We start from the raw sequence: 23,190 nt of genomic DNA, 5'->3' as shown, positions 1-23,190 counted from the left end.
TTTAATCTTTGAAAATTCGTTACTTGTTTATGTTGGATTTTTGTCAAATTGGTCTTGTTTGACTCCAATAAAAATGAGCTCTTTTTGTAAATTGGTGTGGAGTCCTTTTGTGGTGTTTTCACTGTATTATTGTATTGGTGCACAAATACTTTTCACATTGCCTAATTAATTTAGCCTGACTGTTCTATGCCAAGCTACCAGAGGGTGAGCACCGGTAAAGGTTTAGCATGTATCTTACTAGCCCTGTCTAGGATTGTGGTCCCTACTTGACATAGTGCAAACCTTTGGCAACTAGAGAGCTAATTTCTAACACCTGCGTAACTTTTTTTCTGACTTGATGCATTGCACTACATATGCACAATAACTGTAACAATCACTGGTGGTAGGCAGACGCATTATTCATCAAATATAAAAGAAAACAAACTGGCAGACATGTCCCATAAGAGGGTTGTAATGCTTGGCTGAGCTGTGTATCAAAAAAGACAAACCAACACCATCTAAATCTTTACTGCTGTAGAGAAAGCAGAGGCCCAGATAATGGGATGCCCAAGTGGTTAACTGGAACAGCATCAGAACTACAATACCAAGATGGAGAAGCCCATGTGGCATAGTGTCACAGTATACTGTTGGAGCTACAGCAGCCCAGCTAAAGTTGCAATGAGTAACATCTCTGATCCTGGTCCTGGAACATCAAGGATCACAAAGTGTCTGTACAAGCTTACAAGATGTGCTTCAAAATGCCAACACTTACATCTTTTATATGTTCATTTGGGTACTTGAGGGACACAGTAGTTCTCTGTAGCTCTTAAGCGTTTTAATAAACCAATCTGAGTATGAGCCAAGATTATTGTATTATTGACATCTGATTGTTACAAAAGAGAAAAAACACCCAGCTAGAGTGGAAACGTGGATGTTCAGCATGCCAGAAGGATGAATATTAATATAGAACATTAACAGTAGTGATACCAAAAGGCCCATTAGTGTGACATAACCTGATTTATTATGCCTTTAAAAGCAGTAGCCTGAGTTCATGTCTGCGGTGACAAAAATATAATTTCACCTGTTTCAGGTGATTCTGCAGCCATCTTCTTTTTATTTTTTATTTTTATTTTTTACTCTTTTTATTGAATTTTTTCAACTGGTGCACACCAAATAAAAAAAAAATACATACAGCCCAGCACTGTACTTTGGCACCAAAGGCAGAGAAAAGAAACAACAGTGAAACCCTCCCTCCCCCAAACCCTCCACAGACACTCTGACATATCCTTAAACAGTTCTTGATGCGGTCTCAATTCTCCAGCATCTGAGTCCCAATCCCACCTCCCTCCATCGTTCCATAATTTACAGTCCTCTGCGAACTCCAGTGGAAGCGCAGTCTTTACCTCCCCACAGAGATAGTGAATGGTACATCATCCAAGTGCCCCATACCATTCCAAACTCTCTCGGACAGTCTATTTGTGTATGTTACCCTTTCTGCCATCATGAAGCCGTCCATCCCTCTCCTCTGCGTGTCCAAGCTCTGCTCCCCACAAACGGGCAACATCCCTCTTAGCTACCACCAACCCGAGATTGCAGAATGTGAGTTTAGCCCTGGCACATCCACATCATTGGGGATTCCAAGGAGGATAAATTTGGGGTCAAACGGAATCCGCTCCGAGACCACCCCCTGCAGTTCCCCCACGATCTACCCCCAGTATTCCTGCAATACAGGGCAACCCCATATGGTATGAAAAAAGGTGCCAATCTGCCCCTGACAACGTATACAGTTTGGGTGTTGCGCCTGTACCATAGTATAGACACTGCTTATCATAATAAACCCTATGAAGGATCTTAAACTGAATTAGTCGCAACCTGGACCTGATGGCAACTTCCCGGGGAAACATCAATGCTGCTTCCCAGTCTATCTCTTCCATTTCCCCTAAGTCAGCCTCCCACTGTCTGCGTAATCTACTAAGGGTGTCCGGCATATTATTGTTAATGGTCCTGTACACCATAGAGACCGCTTTAACAGTTAACTGCTCTGTCAACAGTCTACCTTCCAGCTGCGCATATTCCGGTATTTCCATCCCAGGGAGACCTTCTGCCCTCCAAGCATGCCTCAGTCAAGCATAGTAGAACTGCATCTTCTTGAGCCCATATGCGGCCCGCAGTGATTCAAAGGGCATAGGATCCCCCCCTTCCAACAGAGCTCCTAGATTGGAGATTCCATTATAATCCCACTCCTCGAATCCGGTGAATTTGCCAATTTCCAACAGCCAGCCACTCTCCAACAGGGGGGGGTCATCCTGGTGGGTCTGCGCATCCATCCCAGCACCCTGGTAGCCCTAGACCAGGCTCCAAGAGCCACCTGTGTAGCGGGCAGTAGTCGCCTCACTCCCTCACCTCCATATAAGTAATGAAGACATGATCTTCCCTCCCACTGTATTCTCTCCAACCTGAAAGTAGGGTGATCACTGGGGGCAAACATCCAGTTGTTAACGTTGATCAGATGCGCTGCCCAATAATATGCTTCCACGTCCGGCAGGGACAGGCCCCCGCTATACTGATTACTTTGCAGGATTTTGAGCGCAATGCGCAGGTGCCTCTTCTTCCATAAGAAGGCCTGTACATCCTGCTCAAGTACAGGGAAAAACCCCAGTGGGATCCGGTAATATGTGTTTTGTAAGACATATAATAACTCATTTTAATCATGGCCCCCCCTACCCATCAGGTTAAGTGGGAGACCCCCCCCCCCAAACGCTCCATATCAGCATGGCACTTTTCATTCAGCCCAAATTACGGGCATGACAGAGATCCAACATATGTGTCATAAATATGCCAATGTTCTTGAATCCTGCACTTGAGTATTTTAGTTGACCTGGAAGGGAGTGGAGAATCGTGTCCTCCTGTGGGGATATAACACCGCTATATCCCAGTTAATCTGGTACTCAGAATAACTCCCGTATTCTGCAAAAAATCTGGAAGAGTCTCCGCAAAGAATCTAGGGGTTTCGCCACATAGAGAAGTTTATCATCTGCATATAAGGAGATGCGTTCTTCCTCCCTTCCCTCCCCTGTCAGCCATAACCCATATAGCTCAGGGTGGGTACAGATCTTACACGCTGGGGATTCTATAGTGAGGGCAAACAGCAAGGGGGACAAGGGACATCCCTGTCTGGTGCCTCCTGCTTTTGAAAACTCAGACGAGAGGGTCCCATTAACCCTGACCGCTGCCACCAGATTACAGTAGAGCAGACGCACCCATTCCCAGTATCTGGGGCCCACCCCAAATATTTCCAAAGTACATTCTAGGAAGGGTCAATGCACAGCGTCAAATGCTTTCTCAGTATCTAGAGCCAAAAATATGTGTGGGTCCGAGCAGCGTAGGATGGTGTGTATCCAGTTATGTGTGCGTCTCAGATTATATCTCGTGGACCGTCCTGGCATGAAGCCAGATTGGTCCCTGTGAACTAAAGGGGTAATACATCCCTGAAGGCGCGTCGCTAGTACTGTGGCAAGCACTTTCACCTCTACATCAAGGAGGGAAATCGTCTTATAGTATGCACTGGACGTTCTAGGTTGGCCCTCCTCGTTAATGACCACTGTTTCTTAGGTGCAGGGGAAGTGTACCCTGGCTTCTTGCCTCCAGGAACATAGCCAGGACATGGGGGGGGATAACAGATCACCCAGCCTTTTGAAATGCTCAGCTGGGAACCCATTAGGGCCTGGTGCTTTTCCCGAGTACATCCCTGTCATGGCCGTTTTAACCTCTTCTAAGGTAATATCCCCTTCCAAGGTCTCCCAGGGCTCGGCATCTAAGATGGGGACCACTATGCCTTGTAAGTATTCCCTTATGTGGTGTAACTCTTGTAACTGGCGGGCCTGGTACAAGGTCTGATAATAGTCTGCGAAGGCTCCTGCAATTTCTGTATTCAAGGAAACCCTGAACCCCCTCCTGGGTCTCCTCCTCATCTACCTACTGCTCTTCCATTTCTTTCCTACCCAGCCAGGCCAGGAGTTTCCCTGCCTTATCTCCCATTTCATAGAGCCTGTGTTGGGCAGTGTGCAATTGAGCTCTACTTTCCGACTCCACCACTTCTCTATATTCTGCTCTAACTAACTCCAAGTGACCAAGAGAAGGTGGAGCCAGAACCTGTGCCAGGCCCCCCTACGTCTCTAGGAGTTGCTGCTCATATTTTTCCAGTGTTTCAGACGTCTTTTTTTCTCTTCCATGCCACTAAGTTCTGCGCACTGTCCCATATCACTGTCTTGTATGCCTCCCAGAGTACCACTGAGGACTCAACCGTCCCCAGATTTTCCCAGAAGTATAGTTCAGTGTCTACACGAATCCCATGCTCCACCTCATGGTCCTGCAAGTCCCAAGCCCCGAGCTTCCATCTTTGGGGTCTTCCATCTGGCCTCCCAATCCGTACCATCAGGGGTAATGGTCCAGCAAACCCCGGGCCAAATAGTCCGCTTGGCAGACAACCTCCCCTCCCCCGGAGGCAAAAATGTAATCCAGCCTCGAAAAGACTTTATGGGCCCCAGAAAAGTAGGTGTATTTCCTATCTGTGGGGTGGGCACGTCGCCAAGGATCAGACAGTCCCAGTGTTGCTGCAAAGTGATACAGTGGAATATGTGGGCCCATTCCCCCAGGAAGAAAGGATGTTTTGCGAAATCCTATCAGACTATATTACCTCATACTTCAAAGATAACAAAGGCACAGCCTGTGACTCCAACATAGAATGGGATGCATTAAAAGTGGTTGTAGGAAAGTATCCTCTTTCTTGGCATGGTTACCCCCATTTTCTGCCTGTTGTCAGTGTGTTTGACTGTGTTCACTGGATTCCTGCTAACCAGGATCCCCAGTGATTATGCTCTATCCCTTCAAACATGGATACTTGAACCACTTACACCCTACATTTGTCATACTGGTGCCCCAATGTAAGTCCCTAGTATATGGTACCTAGGTTCCCAGGGCTTTGGGTTACCAGAGGATCTACATGGGCTGCAGCATGTATTATGCCACCCACTGAGAGCCCATACAAAGTGTACCTGCAGGCCTGCCATTGCAGCTTGCGTGAAAGGGTGAATGCTCCCTTTTCACTACAAATCACTGCACCAGGTCACCTATGGCAGGCCCTTCTAGGCCAGAGGGCAGGGTGCAAGTGCCTGTGTGTGCAGACACCCCTGCACTAGCAGAGGTGCCCCCACGAACTCCAGTTCCATTTTCCTGAACTTCGTTAGTGCTTGCATGCCATTTTATGTGTGTACTGGACATAGGTCACTACCTATGTACAGCTACATTATGGTAACTCCGAACCTAGGCATGTTTGATATCAAACATGTCAGAATCATACCCCAATACTGTTACCAGTATTGGAAGTATGATTCCTTGCCCTCTGGGGGCTCTTTAGAGGACCCCCAGCATTGCTCCTACCAGCCTTCTAGGGATTTCCAGGCAGTCCAAGCTGCTGCCACCCCTCAGAATGGTTTCTGCCCTCCTGCTGCTTGAACAGCTCAAGCCCAGGAAGGCAGAACAAAGGATTTCCTTTGGGAGAGGGGGGTAACACCCTCTCGGTTTGGAAATAGGTGTTACATGGCTTGGGAGGGGTAGCCTTCCCAACCCACTTGTATGCTTTGAAGGGCACATTTGGTGCCCTCCATGCATAAACCAGTCTACACAAGTTCAGAGACCTCCAGTCCCTGCTCTGCCATGAAACTGGACAATGGAAAGGGGAGTGACCACTCCCCTGTCCATCACCACCCCAGGAGTGGTGCCCAGAACTTCTCCAGAGGGTCCTTGGGTTCTGCCATCTTGATTCCAAGTTTGGCAGGGACCTCTGGGAGCATCTGAGTGGCCTGGTCAGGCAGGTGACATCAGAGCCCCCACAATCCCCCGATAGGTGGTCACCTGGCTAGACGACCAGTCCCCCTTTCAAGGCTATTTAGGGTCTATCTCTTGGGTGGATCCTCCAATTAGGCTTGCAAGATTCCAGAAGGACTCCTCTACAAACTCTACTTTGACTTCTAGCCACTGAAACTGCAACTGGGCCTTCCAGGAACTGACAATCTGCATCCACAATGAAGGCTCTCCATGCAACATTGTTGTCATGGCTCCTTCCAGCTTCTGAAACATTTCCCCGGCTGTGCGTCCTTTGAGGGCGGAAAGTCTTCAGTCTGCATGAGAAGAAAGAAGGAATCTCCCTTAGAGTGAATGAGTCACTGTCCTGCATCCGCAGGCACCGACTGCAACGACAAACGGCTGCTTGGATCACTTCTCATCCTGAACTGCGTGGATCCTGCATCACGGGGTGGGGGGTAATGGTCCATAGTAGTCCTCTTGCTCATCTCTGCCAGCTGTCCACCTTTCGTGGAGGTAAGCCCTTGCCTTCTCATGCAGGACAGTACCCCCGTGCACTGTGTTTTTTTTGTAGCTACCAAGACTTGTTGGCATCTCCTCCAAAGGATCTTCAGGCTCTAAGTAGCCCAGCTCCCAGCACCCCTTCCTGTGAGGTACAGCCCTCTGTGTGCTTCTCCTGCAGTGTGGGACCCTTATCCAGTTGTGCTGCGTGGACTTCTCTGCAACTTCTGGTTCCTCTTCCAGTGGGTCTCCTCTGGGGGCTATCTTTTCTTCTGTGGACTTTCTGCCTTGCTGAGGGTCCCCCTAGGACTGCCTCTGTGAGTTGAGTCTTCCTGGTGGCTGGGGGGCACTCTGGGACTTACCTTTTGAGGTTTTCTAGTACCCCTAACTCCCCTCTACACAATCCACCTACCTAGGTGGGGGTCCTGCGTCTGCATTCCATTTTTTTAGTATATGGTTTGTGCTCACCATAGGGTCACTATTGCTATTTGCACTGTTTTCTATTGCTTTTTATGCTTATTTCTGATTACCAGTGTACATATCTAGTGTGTTACGTACCTTCTATTGGAGAGTTGCCTCTCTAGTACTTTTTGGTAAATAAAGTACCTTTATTTTTGTAACACAGTGTTTTCTTTTTCTTTCATGTGTGTTTGTGATGTGTGACTACAGTGGTATTGCATGAGCTTTGCATGTCTCTTAGATAATCCTTGGCTGCTCATCCACAGCTACCTCTAGAGAGCCTGGCTTCTAGACACCGCCTACATTTCACTGATAGGGGAACCCTGGACCTGGTAGAAGGTGTAAGTACCATAGGTACCCACCACACACCACGCCAGCTTCCTGCAGTGGTGCTTTTTGGACACTCAATCAAGATGGTATACAGCGCTAAATTAGTGTTACATAGGGAGCTCCACTCTTTGGAAATGAACATCTGGAGATATGAACGGATGGTGCCTTGCTCACAAGATGACACTAGAGCAGATGGGCAAATTGGACCACAGTGGCTACCTAATGACAAGACACTCGGAGGGCGACATGAAAAGTAGGCTTTTGGTCTGATTCTTCCACTCTCCCCGGGTTCCAATAACTGCTATTTGTGGCAAGACGGGCCTAATGCTCAATACTCAAGAGGCCATTAACTACGCTTTTCTTTCTTATTATGCCAAGCGGTATACAGGCCTGAGGCCGGTAGATGCACACTTCATTGGTTCGTTCCTTATCAGAACTACAGGCATCCCAGTGGGTGGATCTTGCCGCACCCCTATCAGAAACTGAAATTTCAGTCGCAATCAAACAAATGGCGCATGGCAAGACTCTTGCGGCAGACTGCTGTCAATCTGAATTTAACTCTGCGTTTAAATCCCAACTCACCCTCCAATTGTTGAAAGTATTTAAGTCTGCCTATTCCATAGGAATACTCCCAGCCTCACTTCGGGAGGCAGTACTTGGTTGTGTTGCCTAAGCCCGATAGGTACACCCTATTAATGGGGTCTTATCGGCCCCTCTCCTTACTAAACTTAGACTACAGGATCCTCGTTAAGGTGCTGGCCAACTGGCTGATCCCCATAGCACAACATGTAGTACACCCACATCAGAACGGATTTATATCTGGCAGGAATACGTTTCTGAACCTGTCGCCTGGTCATGCTTATGGATTGGGCACGGTCATCTGGCGTAGCCCTCTGGGTTGCATCACTGAACATAGAGAAGGCGTTGGACACCCTGGAGTCGAAGTATCTAAAAGAAGTCCTTGCAAGATTTGGGGTAGGTCTCCAATTCCTTAAATGGATTGCTTTAGTATACAATATGCCACTTGCCTGGGTGAAAACTGGCTGCACCATATCTGACCCATTTAATTTTGAATGCGACACCCACCAGCTCTGTCCCTTATACCCAATAATTGTCACGTTTGCTATGGAACCCCTTGCATGCGCACTCTGGCTGCGAGCCATGGACTGTGGAATCCAAGTCGGAGACAGCTGGCACATGATATGGTTGTATGCCGATGATGCTTTGATATACCCCAGGGAAGATGCTATGATACTCCCCTGTCTTATAGAACTCCCACGACAGTTTGGAGAAGCGTCCGCATTGAGGATGAATTGGGACAAATCCCATCTATTCCCCTTATGGACTTGTCAGAAGAACAGCAGAGAGGGGTCGCGCATACCCCCCTCCCCTAGTTTTGTCACTCCTTTAAATACTTAGCCATACGAATGTATCATTCTGACAAGGATTTGATAGATGGCAATGTGGGTGTTCGGCCCAGTCAGGCCTCCTGATTGGCAAACGAATTTGGTGAAGGTAGAAGCTAAATCTGGCGACAGACCACCCTGAATGCACGTTGCGCTGCCCTCACTCCTGGGGACACAAGACACACGCTCACTCCCCTCTCTTAATGATGATGCTCTATATTGCTATCTGCAACACCCTGTCTGCTGCCCACATTTAACTCCATATTGACACTTGGCCCTCAACGGCTAAGAACCGGCGATTCTATCTCCTTCTCTGCCCCCCCCTTTTATTCCTCCACCTGACACCCGGCCGAGTACGAGTGACTACATCACTGTTCGGTTCAATTCATTGTAGATTATTATGGTTGCAAGCTCCTGAATACACACTTCCAAAGAAATAGGCAATATTGTCCTTCCGGAGTCGTCCTAATAACTTAAGCATTGCTAATTGTGTCAACTGTTTATCTTTTGCTTCACCCCCACAAATGTCACGTGAATACTATTGTAGACCCTTTTACATAACGTGCGGTTTGTGCTTGCTAAGTTACTACTGTATAAACTAATAAAGAATTTAAAAATAAAGTCTATTTGAATTTTGATTGCTTAGGATCAATGTGTTCTTGCGTACAAATGCTTGTGTCCTGGTAGGGCAGTAACCTTTAGAATCTTGTGTATCAGTGTATTAGTTTTGGTGTACTGTTGATCTTGCATGTTAACAAAGTTAAAAGGAAGAATTACTATTGTAGCAGCCTCTGCAATACTTGCATAAGCCACTGACAGCATCAGCAGAGCTTTTTATTTCCACAGATAGCTTTGTATCTTTCCTGCTGCAAAAACATACACACATCACAAACCACACCCTGCATGTAGAAAACAGTCTGTCCCCAACTGAATTTGATGCACTAACATCCATATTCAGAAATTTCTTTTTGTTTACTGTAGGTTCTAGTTGTTCCAGTAGCAGACAAAATTTGACTCTTTCTTTGAGTTCAGCCAAAGAGAGGGGATCCCAGTCTTTACACGCAAATGGCGGATTACTCAGTAAACACTCCGGATCCATGCAGAGTTTGGCTTCAGTAAGTATGAAGATGCTGTCTATCTTAGGATGTTCTAGTAGTTCACAAACTTTGTCACCACACTTGTCTAAGAAATAATTTTGTGTATTGAAGGATCATATGCCTTGGATTTCACTCGTACATTAAGTAATCATATTGGATAGTGTGCTAGCTTATAATACTTAAACGATCTGTTACTCATGCATTTGAAAGAAACTCTAAATCAGGGGTGAGCAGTGTAGGTCACGTAGCGCCAATGGGGAAGATATTGAAACTTCTATATAAACTAGCTCCATTTAAAATGAGTGTATGCAAATGTACATGTTGTTGCTATCCTTAAAATACATCTCTTTTTTAAAATATTTTTTTATAATTTTATTTTGGTACGTGTCGAGTGAACAATAACATTGCGTCAGAAACCTACACCCCCATGGAATTTTAGAGTATTCCCTCATAGGAGCACTATGTGCACTTCAGGAATCATTCATCTTGTGTATCATGTATTTACTACACAGTGCTCTGCTTTTCACAACCAAGTTCACAACAATAAAGGTCTGCATTGGGCAGTCAGTCCACACCACGTTACACATATCCTCAGTGGCTCCTCAGGGACTCCATTATTTCCAAATTTTTTAGTACACATTCGACTCATGTTTTGGTTTTTATGCACCCATACACCAATCCAGATCCTCATCCATTTTTTTTTTAATGGTGAAGTGAGGGCAGTTGGTTCTCCCCATTGTTGACTTGTATTTCTACACGCCGCTGCAAGACTCGCCTTACAAAATAATTTTTGGTATATAGTACACGCTTCATCGACCAGTATTCCCAGAACACATTACTTTTTTTTGTGGGAGTCAATTGCGTCCTAATTATCTTAAAGATGCGTCCTGTGTGTTTATCCCAGAATCTCCCTCGCAGATGGTGTGTATGAAAGTTCCAGTCGAAGTAAAACCTCTGAGACACTCATCAAGTTTGTCCTTCCAATTATTGCTAATATTACGCTGGTATAATACACCCTATGAGAAACATTCTACCAGGTGAAACAACAATGACTGCAAGCGAATTTCAATGATTTCAAAATTATACATAGTCATAATGTGCTGCATGCAGCCGGAAATTAGAAGGGGAATGAGGGAAGGGGAAATCAAGCTAACCACTCAGCATGGTTTGTAACCTGTAGATATGGTGCCATCCACTGTTGCAACAATCTTAGAAGTAGTCTCACAGCACGGAAAGGGCTAGAAGAGAGGGTTCTGTGCCATGGAGAGTGCCCCCAGTTCATGTTCAACTAGATCCACTAATAGAGGAGCTGCTGCGGCATTGCTAGTATCCTGTTCTGTACCAAGGAATGCCACATGGGGGGGACCAAATGTCTTTGGGCCGGTAACTGACCTGGGTTGGCTTCCAGTAAGCGTTCAGCTGCTCTTGACAGAAAGCAACATCCCAAAACCACCAGTCCCTGCAGGGCACTGGGCGCCTACCCCAGTGAATCGCCACCCTGCGCTTGGCCAGCAGCATCAAACTCGCGTGGGGCCTCCTTAACATAACCAAGTAAAGCAAATCTCAATGAGCGCTCGGGTGCATATCTTGTGATCAAAGACTGATGACCAGAAAATGCCATACTCCGGGACAGTCCCATGCTAAATGCAGGAAGTCAAAACTAGTCGCAGCACAGTGCGCACAGCTCACATCAGCCACCAGACCCATCCTGTGCATTATCTTAGGTGTGCGATATATTCTATGTAGGTATGTAAAACAGACCAACCACAGCCTGTATTTTGGGGAGAGAGCTCTGGATTGAGTGCAGCAATGATTCTGTTGCTCATCACTGATGCAAATGTTTGTGTCAGAGGACCATGTTTGGCAGGCTGTGGGTGTATGGGGTGGTGCAGTTTCCTGCATTCCAGCATAGAGGTGTGTGATAAGCCTGCACGGGGATGGGTTTGTGAGGGTAGCTTCAAGCATGCTGAATGTTGGAGGGGCCTCTGGAAAGGTACCATGAATAGCTTTCAGGGCAACTCTCAGTTGGTAGTAGGTGAAGGTGCCTAGGAGCCAACCTGTAGGATCTCGGAGCACACACTGTGGGGGTGGCAAAGGTTCCTTCTGGGTACACTGCCTGAAGGACGTCAGCTGTAGTCAACTTAGCCGATCACGATTGCCAGCGTCTCTGGTTATAGGTATTAAAAGAAGGCCAATAATAGACAACGACGAGGAAAATAAAGGATCCAGTCATGCCCTCTGTCCCAACTTGCCCCACACCCAGACCTTGGATGCCACCATGTCTTTCAGAGTCTGTGGTTGCCTAGGAGGGAGATATAGTCTGCAGCGGGGAAGGGGCAGCATCGTCATGTTCAGGTGCCGTGTGTGGTTGAAACTGTGTAAGGAAGAGCCAGTAATGGGCAAACTGCCCTTGCACACTAAATACGTATAGGTCCATATCTGGGACCCCCAGCTCACCCTGCTTAAAGGGGAGTGTTCAGATTTCCCAGGCCACCTGGAGTTATTTACCTGCGCACACCAATGTTATGAGGTGAGACCTGAGCCGCTTACAGAAATATGCCACCAGAGGAATCTGCAAATTAATGAACAGATACAAGAATTTGGGAAGGACCACCATCTTAGCAATAGCCAGCCTACCAGTGGGGGACAACAGGAGCTTCGTCCACCCCTCCACGTGGTCCTCAAGCTGTCATCGCTCTGTCATAATTAGCCTGCCAGAGCTCATCTAGGTCCTGACTGAGCCGGCTCCCCAGATAGTAAACTGGTTCCCATGCCCAAGTCAGGGGGAACTCGGACTTACAACACCTACTCGCAGCTGTTAGGGGGAACATGACAGATTTGGCCCAATTGATATTTATGCCCGCAATCCTACCAAATTGAGCATGCTCCCTAATGAGTGGATCTAATTGTCTTGAGGGTCTCTGATATACAAGGTGACATAATCTGCAGAGGTGGAAACCAGGACTCTACAGGAAGTGAATGCCAGCCTGCGGTGGGCGTGATGCTGCTGCAGTGTAGCAGCCAGAGATTCCATTGCAATTGCAAATAACATTGGCAATAGAGGGCATCCCCGACAGGTTCCTCGAGATAGCTTGAAGGGGGAGTTAGTGTTTTATTGACTCCCAGGCGACTAATGGTCTGGGCATAGAAAAGTACAACCAGCCGTGTAAACTTGGTGCCCATTCCAAGGTGTGTCAGTAACTTGAAAAGGTAAGGCCATTCGAGCGAATTGAAGACCTGTGTGGCGTCTAAAAATACTGCAGCTGCACTGAGGCTGGGGTCAATTGTATGCAGGAGAGAAAAAAAGCCAGATTGGTTGGGGCGTACTATGCTCAGTTTAAGAGGGTGGAGCCATGAGGCAATCAATTTTGCCAGTATTTTATTATCTGTGTTTATCATGGAGAGGGGTCTGTAGGATTCAGATCTCTGGGGGTCTTTATCCAGTTTTAAGATGGTGCTAATCGGGGCCTCCCTAAGGGAAGGAGGGCGTACCCCACTCAATAAGAATTTCTCATACATATTCAGAAGATGCAGGGCTAGGGTTTGGGAGACTCTTTATAAAAGGCAGTTGTGAGGCCGTCCAGTCCTGGGACCTTATCACCAGACAGAACATCAATGACCTTGATAACTTCTTCTACCGTGAATGGTTCCTCAAGGAAGCACCAGTGGCCCTCTTCTAGCCAAAGAAACTGTATGGAGTCCAAATATGACACAAGGTCGGGAGGAAGCAGAGGCTGCGAGGACGTGTATAAATCAGAAAAGAAGAAAATCATCACATGCTGTATAGATTCCACCCCAGCATGTGTAATCTGCTGATTGGCTAGTAATTCTGTATAATCACTCCCCCAGGGTTTGCACAGCGGGTTAGCCAGGGTCTTACCCACCCTGTCCCCTCTCCGTAAAGCCACAGCTGGTTCCCCCTCCAGATGAGGAGTCTGTCTATATGCCGCTTCATCATATTCTGAGAGTTTGCTGCGGAAAGACACCAGGATGGATTCACTGCAGGTGTTGTGATATTGGACTTCTAAGGCTTGAATCTCCACTTCTAGTCGCGTCAGCTTCCCCCCCACAGCAGCCTAAGTACCCCAGCCTACTTAGCTATACAGACACCATGGATCACTAAGTTGAATGTCTCCTACATGATGGATGGTGTGGAGACTGGTTGCGTGTTGTGTTCAAAATACTCCAGAATGGACGACTGCACCTCACTTTGGAACACTTGGTACCAGACAGCACCAGCTGGTAAGTGCCTGGAGAAGGTGTGTGATATGCACTTGTGGGGGGCTAGGGGGACATTTCCAGCAGGACCGGGGCATGATCGGACAGTGTCCGCGGGAGGTCCATGACATTAGCTGTCCATGTATCCACATCTCTAGCGGCCAGCCACTAGTCAATTCTCAACCATTTTTCCTGTGTAGATGCTGTGGTTGTGCCCTCCACCCTGCTAGTATGACGGGATTGCCAGATATCAGTGAGGTTATTTTTTGTCATTATGATGCACAATTGGGTGGTGGCATTTGGCTGCAATCATCGGGAGTCACTTTACTTGTTCATGCTCGCATCAAGTACCACGTTAAAATCTCTACCTCACAAGATCGCCCACTGTTTCAGCTGATCGCCAAACCTCTGCAAAAAAAAAAAAAAAAAAAAAAGATAGGTCATTGACATTGGAGCCATAAACCGAAATTGGTATCAAGGAGTGGCCTAGAATGTAACTGCTAGTATGACATATCGACCTGCCTGTCACATAGCACATGCTGTGTATGCCATGGAACGCTCTTACGAATCAGCACTGCAACCCCTGTGAATAGAGTAATATGCCACATGACACTGCGTGATCCAGCCTACCCGAAGGCACTCCTGGGTCGCCTCCGTCAGATGCAGCTCCTGGAACAGGCAGATGTCAATGTTATGCCTCTGCAAGTGCGCCTAAGCACGTCTCCTTTTCCACATATCATTGAGCCCCCTAATATTCCAAGTCGGGCATTTCACCGGGGGAGTAAGCCACCCCAGCCATTAGGCAGTGGAGACCAATGTAAGGAGCAAAAGGCACAGAGCTGAGTGACTGAGCTGGAGGGAATCAAACAGCAATAAAACAACAGGAACACAGAACCCACGCCGCCTCCCACTTTGGCACCCCAATTGGCCTTAATAAACTCCTGTCCCCTGCACCAAACCGAATCCCGCATTCAGTCAAAGTCAAGCAGGGAATCACCCTAGGGGGCATCCAAGAGATCTAGCACACTCTGATCAGTAGTGTGTGTGGCTCTGTGTGACTCAAAATGCAGCTTGGACTGCTTAGTATCAGATTTCCCTATAATAACTGTTGGGGAAGCAGGCTAATCTCAGCATGGCCCCGCTGCTCCCCTGGGCCCCTCCCCCCCCCCCCCCAGATCTAGGAAGCAAAGTGTGTGTGTCCAAGTTGGGTCCCACCTCTTCCCTGGAACCTCCAATTATGGGGAGCAAGAGCAGACCCAACTGACCAGCACTGCTTCAAGATACCCAAGAAAGCAGGGGCTCACATCCAAATCCAGATAATCAGTGTCTTGGACTTCAGACACCTAGTGGCACTTCGTACTTAGGCCACCACCTTCGGTCCCCACCACACCGTAGGGCCCCATTGCCGAGGAGGGGGGAGTACCACGATCAGGCCCAGGGATCCTCATCTAGCCCAGGGGCCAGAGATCCATACTCCTAATATAAGCAGCTGACGCCGCAGGGCTGGAGCACAGAGAGGAGAGGCCGTGATTCACAAAACGGTGTGTCCGTGAGGCTAGGAGATTTATGCACCCAAGTGAGGCCCTCGGGTTGCAGTAAGCCCTGCTATGCAGTCCTCTACTGCCTTCCCAGGCTGGGCATCTCTTGGGCAGCAGTGCCTGCTGCAGCATGCCAACTCTCCTAGTCCCAAGTCCCTCACCCCGCCCAAGAGCGGCGCAGCCTCCACTAATGACGGCCTTTCGCCTCCAATGCGCTCCCAACTCTGGGTCCCGTGCAGTTAGGGCCAAACACAGGGTTGGGGGGGACACAAGTAGACCCTGAGTGCAGCAGATGAGTCCAAAAGGGGAGAAGACGCCCACAGAATCCAGGTGGCTCAGACCTCGGGGCCTTGACCCAGGTAGTAGGCCTTGATGTCTCAAAATGAAGTTCTCCCATGATGCCCAGTGGCACACACATCCAACCTCACCTGTGAGGCCGCCCCAGGCCCAATGGCCGCTTCTGTGAAGCTCCCCCAGGCGAGACTCAGCCCATGATCGGGCGCCATTGCCAGTGATCGCTCACCAGCATCCCAGTGCCGAGGTTCCAATGAGAGCAGTCACAGTAATCTGCACGGGGATGGCAGGCAGCACTCCACCTGACACTACAAGCCAGGTTCTTCGGTTCCCCCTCCTGCGGGTGTAGAGTGTAGAGTGTGCAGTGTGCTGTGAGGAATCCAGTGCAGGAAGGTGCAGTCCGGTTGCTGCCTGATGTGTGTGATAAATGCCAGATTTGGCAGAGCCTTGCTATGCGACAGCCATCTTGCGGCCTGGCTCTTTTGTGCCCCCAACCCCAAAACCCAGCCTTAATTGCAATTTTCCCTGGTCCCTGCATGGCTTCACTCTAGTTGCCATCTGATAAACCCCTCCCCCTACCCCCAAGGTCTTGCTCTCAATTTTGACAGAATTCCACTGATGTAGAAGGCCAGTTATCCACCATTTTGTTAAATAAGTTGTATTGCATTTTGTATTAGATGTTCTGAGAATCCTATCCTCAAGGGGGTTGCCATTCTCCGGCGAGGATTTCTTAGAGATATCTAGCCATAGGGCATGTCTGAGTCTAAAGTAGCGAACCCCCCCCCCCCCTCAAATATCCCATAGTCTATTTTGAGGACTTGAAATTCATAGTGTCTTTGGCCCACACATCCCCAAACCTTATGCAAATGAGATCCCGCCTGCCGAAGCCGGTTATTTTGATTGTTTCACCCAGGCATGCTAAATTCCATAGCAGAGTCTCTTTTTGTTAACTTGTTGTGCCACCCCAAACACATGATAACCCTCTCCCAGATCTGCAGTGCCACACATGTATGTCGGCTAGCCTGCTTCTCACCGCCTTCCATTTACTACTGCCGGGTACAACCTAGGGCCGATCCATTATCTCGTATTTCTGACCAATGGCTCCTCCTGGGGAGAAAATACACAGCCATGAACTAATATTAGCTTTGAGGCCCAGTACTAGTTCCTGACTTCAGGGAAAGCAAAGCCACCCTTGAACACCCAATACCTTATTCAAGACAATTCTAGGTGATTAAAATGCATCCTCACCAATACTGGAAATGCCAAGTGCCGCCTATTTATTTTCATGACTGGCAATCCTTGTGACATTATTACTAGCAATCAATGTATTTTTTTTTTTTTTAATAACTAGAAGAGCTTGTCAGCATTCTTATATACTTATATGTATGGTAACATGCTATCATTTGAAGGCATCTTGTTCAGGAGGAGTCTGCATTAAGTAAAAAATTATAATAAAATTCTCACTGCTTAACCAAGCAAGTTCAGTATAATGAATAATGTTTGGATCAAAAGCTGTTTGTAAATTGAATTTCACATCCAGCATCTCTGCTACATTTGTACAGAGTCAGTGCTCTTAAGTGACTGGTCTAATGGTGCAACTTCCTATTGTTAAGTAAAAATCAATACTGTGTGTTGTGTGGGTGGCCCTTCATCTAATGGCCAAAAAGTGTTTTATTAGTCATATAAAGTAGGAAGCATATTCAATAATATAAAATGCAGGCTACGTGTTCCTAAATTCGCCATCCACTTGCCTAAGGATTTAAGATGTTTTGTTAAATTCTGTAGCTCTTTCATTGAAAACCATCTATGATTTGTTCTTTTGTAGGTACATAGTGTAAATTCTTGTCACAGTTATGCCTGTCCAAATCCTAATTGTTGGGATAAATCAGAAGATGATGAGATGAAGCTTGTGAATATTCCAGTAACCACTCCTGAGAATTTGTACTTGATGGGTATGTAATACGGCAGAGGACCCATGTATGAACAATTTTTATTTTATATTTTAATTTCAGAGATACTGTTTGTGCTGCAATCAATGTGTGCAGCCTAGGCCAGGCACCTAAATTGTTTGTATATTGTCAGGTGGATAGCCCGACTGTTTTTGGTGCTTTTGCTGGAAAAATGCAATAATGGATCCATTAGGTTTTCAATCAACGGGGCGTAAATGGACAGTTTGCTTCAAAAACCGGTGGCATATCGTTTTTTATGAATTTAACTCTGCCTTCACGTCTTCACACTTTTTCTTATTGGCCTTTGGTATCTATGTTTCTTACATCATTATATCCTGGATCTGTCCTCTGTATTCGATACAGTACGTCATGAACTGCTCCTGAGGCGGCTGCGATCCGTGGCCCATGTTTCTGACATGGTGCTCATGGACTTTACATCCTGGATCTTTCCGGTGTATTCAATAGTGCTCAGACAGTCTGGGTCTGCCGAGTATCTCTTCCACGTCCCGAGATGGAACAGACCAATGGCATTCTATATTTAGACAATGTCTAATGGAACTTTCTCCTTAAGAATATTAAGGAGACACAAACCATGACAAGCACATACGTCGAGTATGGAACCTTGTAGATTACTATTGCTGCTTACTTTGAACGGCATATGTTGCTATTGATTCACTCACTCTGTCAAGGTTTTGAAAAGGATCAGATTAAGGAGAATAATAAATAGTACACAACCGATGTTCACAGTTACTGCTAGCTAAAAGCAGAATTATTATTTCTGTGAAAGTTTAAACTGAAAGGTGATATGACTAAATTAGGGATGAACATACTCTTTGTGCACTGAAATATGCGAAGTTTGTAGACCCCACCTTGAAACATTCAAGAAAGGAATGATTGCTTCAACTTCAGCATTGGATGACTTTCCTATTCCAGCAGTACTTCGTAGGGGCTCATGAATAGGAGAGTGCCTATAAGTTGTGATATTATGTTAGGTTCAGCTTCTTTCACTGGAATAACTGGATGTGAAACACCAGCAAACCCGATTTCTGGAGTCTTGAACTTTAACTGTAGGCCCATTCTGTGTATTTGGAAGCATAGTTAGGAACAAAGAGGCAGGGTCCTAAACCTGCATACAGTGGCCAACATAGTATTACTGCTATGAATGCGCTTTAATAATACCCTACCAAATCTATTTAATATGGTGTTTATTGCTATGGTCTTGAAGAGTGCTTGCAACGAGACATTTGATTCAATGATTGAGCTTTATGTTATGCTAAGTAAAGTCAATCAAAACAACAGGAGACTCTGCTTCTGCAAAAATACATGTAGACGAGAAACAACATGAATAATGCTGTGAGGCATTTACACGGAGTACAGCAGGAAACCTGTTTCAAGATTTCAATTGTGCTGCACTGTGGTTGATGCTATACTCCTAAACTGAAAGGAGTTGATCCTGCTTGCATACAAAACACAGATCATATCTGTCTCTTGTACATATATTTAATAAAGTGGTGAAAGGCTCGCCGGCTAAGGGATGCTAGGCACTGCACTGATGCATAGCCAGGAAGAGCCATAGATTGACGAATTTCCTGGAAAGTATGGTTGATTCTAGTAGAGAGAAGTGTCGGGGATAACAATAACTTTCACCCTGTTCAAAAGTGTAAGATCAATGGAGCGAGAAGCCCCCAATAAATGAAAGTAATCCAACATACTATCCCTGCTTCACCTCTAAACCATCTTGTATCCCCAACCACAACTTATTCAGTCCATTTTCCTGGACAAAAAGCCAGTCTGGTAGCAATCCAGACTGTTACTAGATTATATAAAATACTGCACCTAAACATTTACTTTACGTTCTGTCCACGCTTAAAGTAATTGAAGCCTTGACATTAGTCTGCAGTGAACTGGACCCATGCTCTGAAAAGATGGCTTTTCGTTAGTCTAAGAAACACTACTTTCTTTAATACATTAGGCATAGATTCCGTCACAAAGAAAAAAATGATAATTGCAAGCAGGGGGTGCTAGGAAGTGTCCTTAACCTGATTGGGGCAGATAGCTCTGGGTAAGCTAGTGGAGCACCTGATCATAAGTGCATCTTTGGTTCTTTGCTAGAACAGCAACAGAAGACTGGAATAACCGAGTCGCTGGTACGAAGTAGACTACAACATGGGACAGGCCCTAACACAGTGTGGCAGAGAAACTCCAAGAATACTGGAAAAGCTTATTGGGTGATTTGGAAGTGATACTGGAATGTAAAATCCAGATGTCTCGAAGAAAATACTTCAGTTTTGTATATTGGGCCTTGTTGTTGCCAAGAGAGACATACATTGCAAGACAGTGGGGATCCTCACAAATGCCCACCAAAAGGATGTAACAGGTGGGAATGTATTGGTGCATCAGGGCTGAAAAATGCTGTATGACTCTAGAGGATGCCTAAGCAATTTTGAGGATTTGGGGAAGATGGAGAGATGTCTGGGGCCTGAGCGAGGATAAAAAATACATATTGCTTGACTATGTGTTATGACTGTATTTCCGATGTTTTCTGCACTATGTTTGATAAGATGTAATACAATGCAGATATTCTTCTAAATAAACAGAGGGCACAATCTCTGAATACAATACCAATACATTTGTAGTGCATGGAGGACACAGAAAGTTTGTTTCGCTGTATCAGTAGATTACAAAATGTGTGTGGATGATCTCTTTTTGCAGTTGCTCTAGTTGCCGTTACATACAGTCTGACTAGTCTTAGAACCTGCATAATTCAGTTTTTTGTGAACCATTTAAATAAATTATACACTCATTTTCATAATTTACACTGTGTTTATGGCACACATTTTAGCTGTGTTCTAGAACGAAGAAATCTAGATGTTTAGTTTTAGCAGGACAGTCTTTGGGCAAGCCCTGAGGATCTGCTGTTTTTAAACAACACACAGTCCTCAGAGTCAATTATCTTTTTTAGGGCTGAGATTTGTGATTGAGGGGCACCAGCCTCGTGGATATACTGAGGGGGGTGGGTAACTCATGTCTCAGAACACATGCCTTGTGGTTTTGTAGCAGTTAGTCCTGATTTTAAAAAAAGAAGAAGAGGGAGAGTATTTGTATTTATCATGATTATGGTGATTAGAACGTTGCATTAAAACACATAATTTTGATTGTTTTTAAATATATTAAGTTGGCATTTTTAACCAACTTCGCATGGAACTTGAAGTTCACCATTTATGTAAACTTCAAACCATTCAAAATATCACAGTGACTCTTCATTTAGATTAGTGTGGTTTCTTTAAAATAAACTAACATGACAAAACCCCAGTATATCCCCCACAGTGTTCAACTTCCGACATTCATATTCTATTTTATCTACTCTTGCCCAAGTGATGAGATTAGGATAAAGTAGTTGGGGCACACAGACCACATGCAGGCCATGCAACCACCTCCATAAAATATATTCACCACCAAATTCTAATCATGTTCTAAGGCTTCAGAAACGTCAATTTAGAAAACCGTTTCACTCTGTTTTGCACTTACGTTGCCCAGCTAGAAGGCCCAATCTTTTCTATCAGTTGTTGGCAGGCTTCAGCATAATCTCCAACTCTCTTCTCATATTTTCTAATGTAGGATTGACTTTCGGAAGCAGGATCCCTGAAAAGTTAATCAAATAAAATCCCACTTCTTCTGGTCTCTGGGATTTTTCCCAATGCTAAACCGTAGTGCAGCAGATATACAGTAGCACTTTCCTTTCTCTGTCAAAAGTTCACTTATGGACTTCATTTAGTTACTTCCTTTGACTTTTGTATCTTCTGAGTTGAATCAAAATGACTTTCAGGTCATTGTGGCACAAACGTTTCAATACTGTTCTCCCTCTAAATCACCTCAAACGTGCTATCATCTATTGAAGTGCAGTTTTCATTTTATTTTCAGCTTACGTGATGTAACCCTCCATCAGTTTATTCTACTTAAAATTTAACTTTCCTTTTTTCTTTTTTTCATGTTTTACTTTTCACATAAAACCATATACCTAAAAGTATACCAACATCCTAGCAAACTTTAACCCAACACCAATATCCCCTTGGACTACAACTATCACTTTATTTGGAAGAGCGAACATTACCCCATAGTTAGTAAGAGTGTTCACACAATTCCCAGTACCAATTGATTATATGTACAAAATCTTATTCAAATGCCCCTTTCATACTAATAATTGACCTTGAGTTACTTACTCCGATGCATATTCAGTAATCTTTATCATAAATCTTTCGTTACCACATCATATCGAGTTCATCCACATTAACACTGTAGAAAGGAATGAATGCATTCAATCTTGCTGTACGATCCCTTTCATATAAAACACATGTTCCATTATACATATTCTCCATAATTCATCACATTAGTAAATGGAGTAAAGACCAGTCATGACCATACCCATAGACGACTCCTACCCAAATCCTAGATCTTTTATCCTGAATATTTACCATTGCTAATTAGTCTGAACATTGCAAAAAATACTTTTTCATAGGGCAATCATATTTTCATAGCTCTTTCTGAACCAAATTTAATTTGACTCTGCTGCCGGTAATAATTTTTCTCAACACATCACTATCCTGCATTATATTTACAGATCCTAGTCAGAGGTCCTCAGTTCCCCCATATACTACACACAAATAATCAGTTCCTTCCTTCGAGATATTAAATCCTCTTGAGACCTTAGTGTTCTCTTTTTACACAGTACTGGCTCAGTAAAATATTTCCAGCGCTTCTGATAGCTGCCCTTCATAATCAAGCTCTTAACACCCCTTGCTATGATTCCCCTAAGTTACCATGAATGTCAATCACTATCAACTTAAGTGACCCATGCGCGACTCCCCATGCACAAATGCCAGTCCGTCACTAACCTATAGTATTCTGCAGCGTTAGGTTGACCAACAGCATGGCATTTCCACACCCCGCAAGCAAGGTGAACGCTCTGTTTAAAAGTTCCTTGGTAGCTTGGCACAAGCAGTCAGGCTTATCTCAGAGGCACTGTGTAAACTATATGGACAAACCCATACAGTAACACTCTAAACACAGATGACAGCGGGCTAAACCCCTGTTTCCTACTATATAGCTAAGTATAAATTTATTTTGTGTGCACTCATTACCAACACCTGATGTCAGGGTGCAACCCTTAATCAAAGAAACCAAGAACACAACTTTAAATAGGAACGGTGCACCACAAATAACCATATGAAAGTCCCATTCATTCACGTAGATTTGTTTTTATCTTCTCTTTATTTTATTTTCTTAAATCAGCACACATTTACAACTGAAACTGCCAACGCGTTTCATCCTTAAAAGAGGACATCAGGAATGCAATACAATAAATGCAAAAACCTTATAGTGTGCATAACTACAAAGACATATGTAGACAGACACAACCTTTTTTTTAATATAACTTTGATTTTATCTAAATCAAACTAGACCAAAATGGCACAAATCTAACATACACAAGTAAAGAGATCAAATTGTAAAATAAAAAGTCTTAATCCATAAGATTAAATGGATGTGTTGTTTTAGCACA

The 23,190-nt window shown here is 45.2% G+C and overlaps 1 protein-coding gene across 2 annotated transcripts in view; it reads left to right on the top strand.

The window, feature by feature from the left end:
• MIGA1 (mitoguardin 1) overlaps positions 1-23,190 on the top strand; it is a 457,181-nt gene that overhangs the window by 77,501 nt on the left and 356,490 nt on the right. For both annotated transcript variants that reach the window (XM_069232246.1, XM_069232247.1), the window contains exons 4-5: positions 9,519-9,652; positions 17,510-17,636. In XM_069232246.1, the coding sequence (XP_069088347.1) occupies positions 9,519-9,652; positions 17,510-17,636 (261 nt within the window). The remainder of the gene's footprint in view (positions 1-9,518; positions 9,653-17,509; positions 17,637-23,190) is intronic.

Source organism: Pleurodeles waltl, chromosome 4_2, assembly GCF_031143425.1.
Source record: "Pleurodeles waltl isolate 20211129_DDA chromosome 4_2, aPleWal1.hap1.20221129, whole genome shotgun sequence".
NCBI lineage: Eukaryota > Metazoa > Chordata > Amphibia > Caudata > Salamandridae > Pleurodeles > Pleurodeles waltl.
The sequence above is the reverse complement of the archived record's forward strand: the minus strand, read 5'-3'. Positions and strand labels throughout refer to the sequence as shown.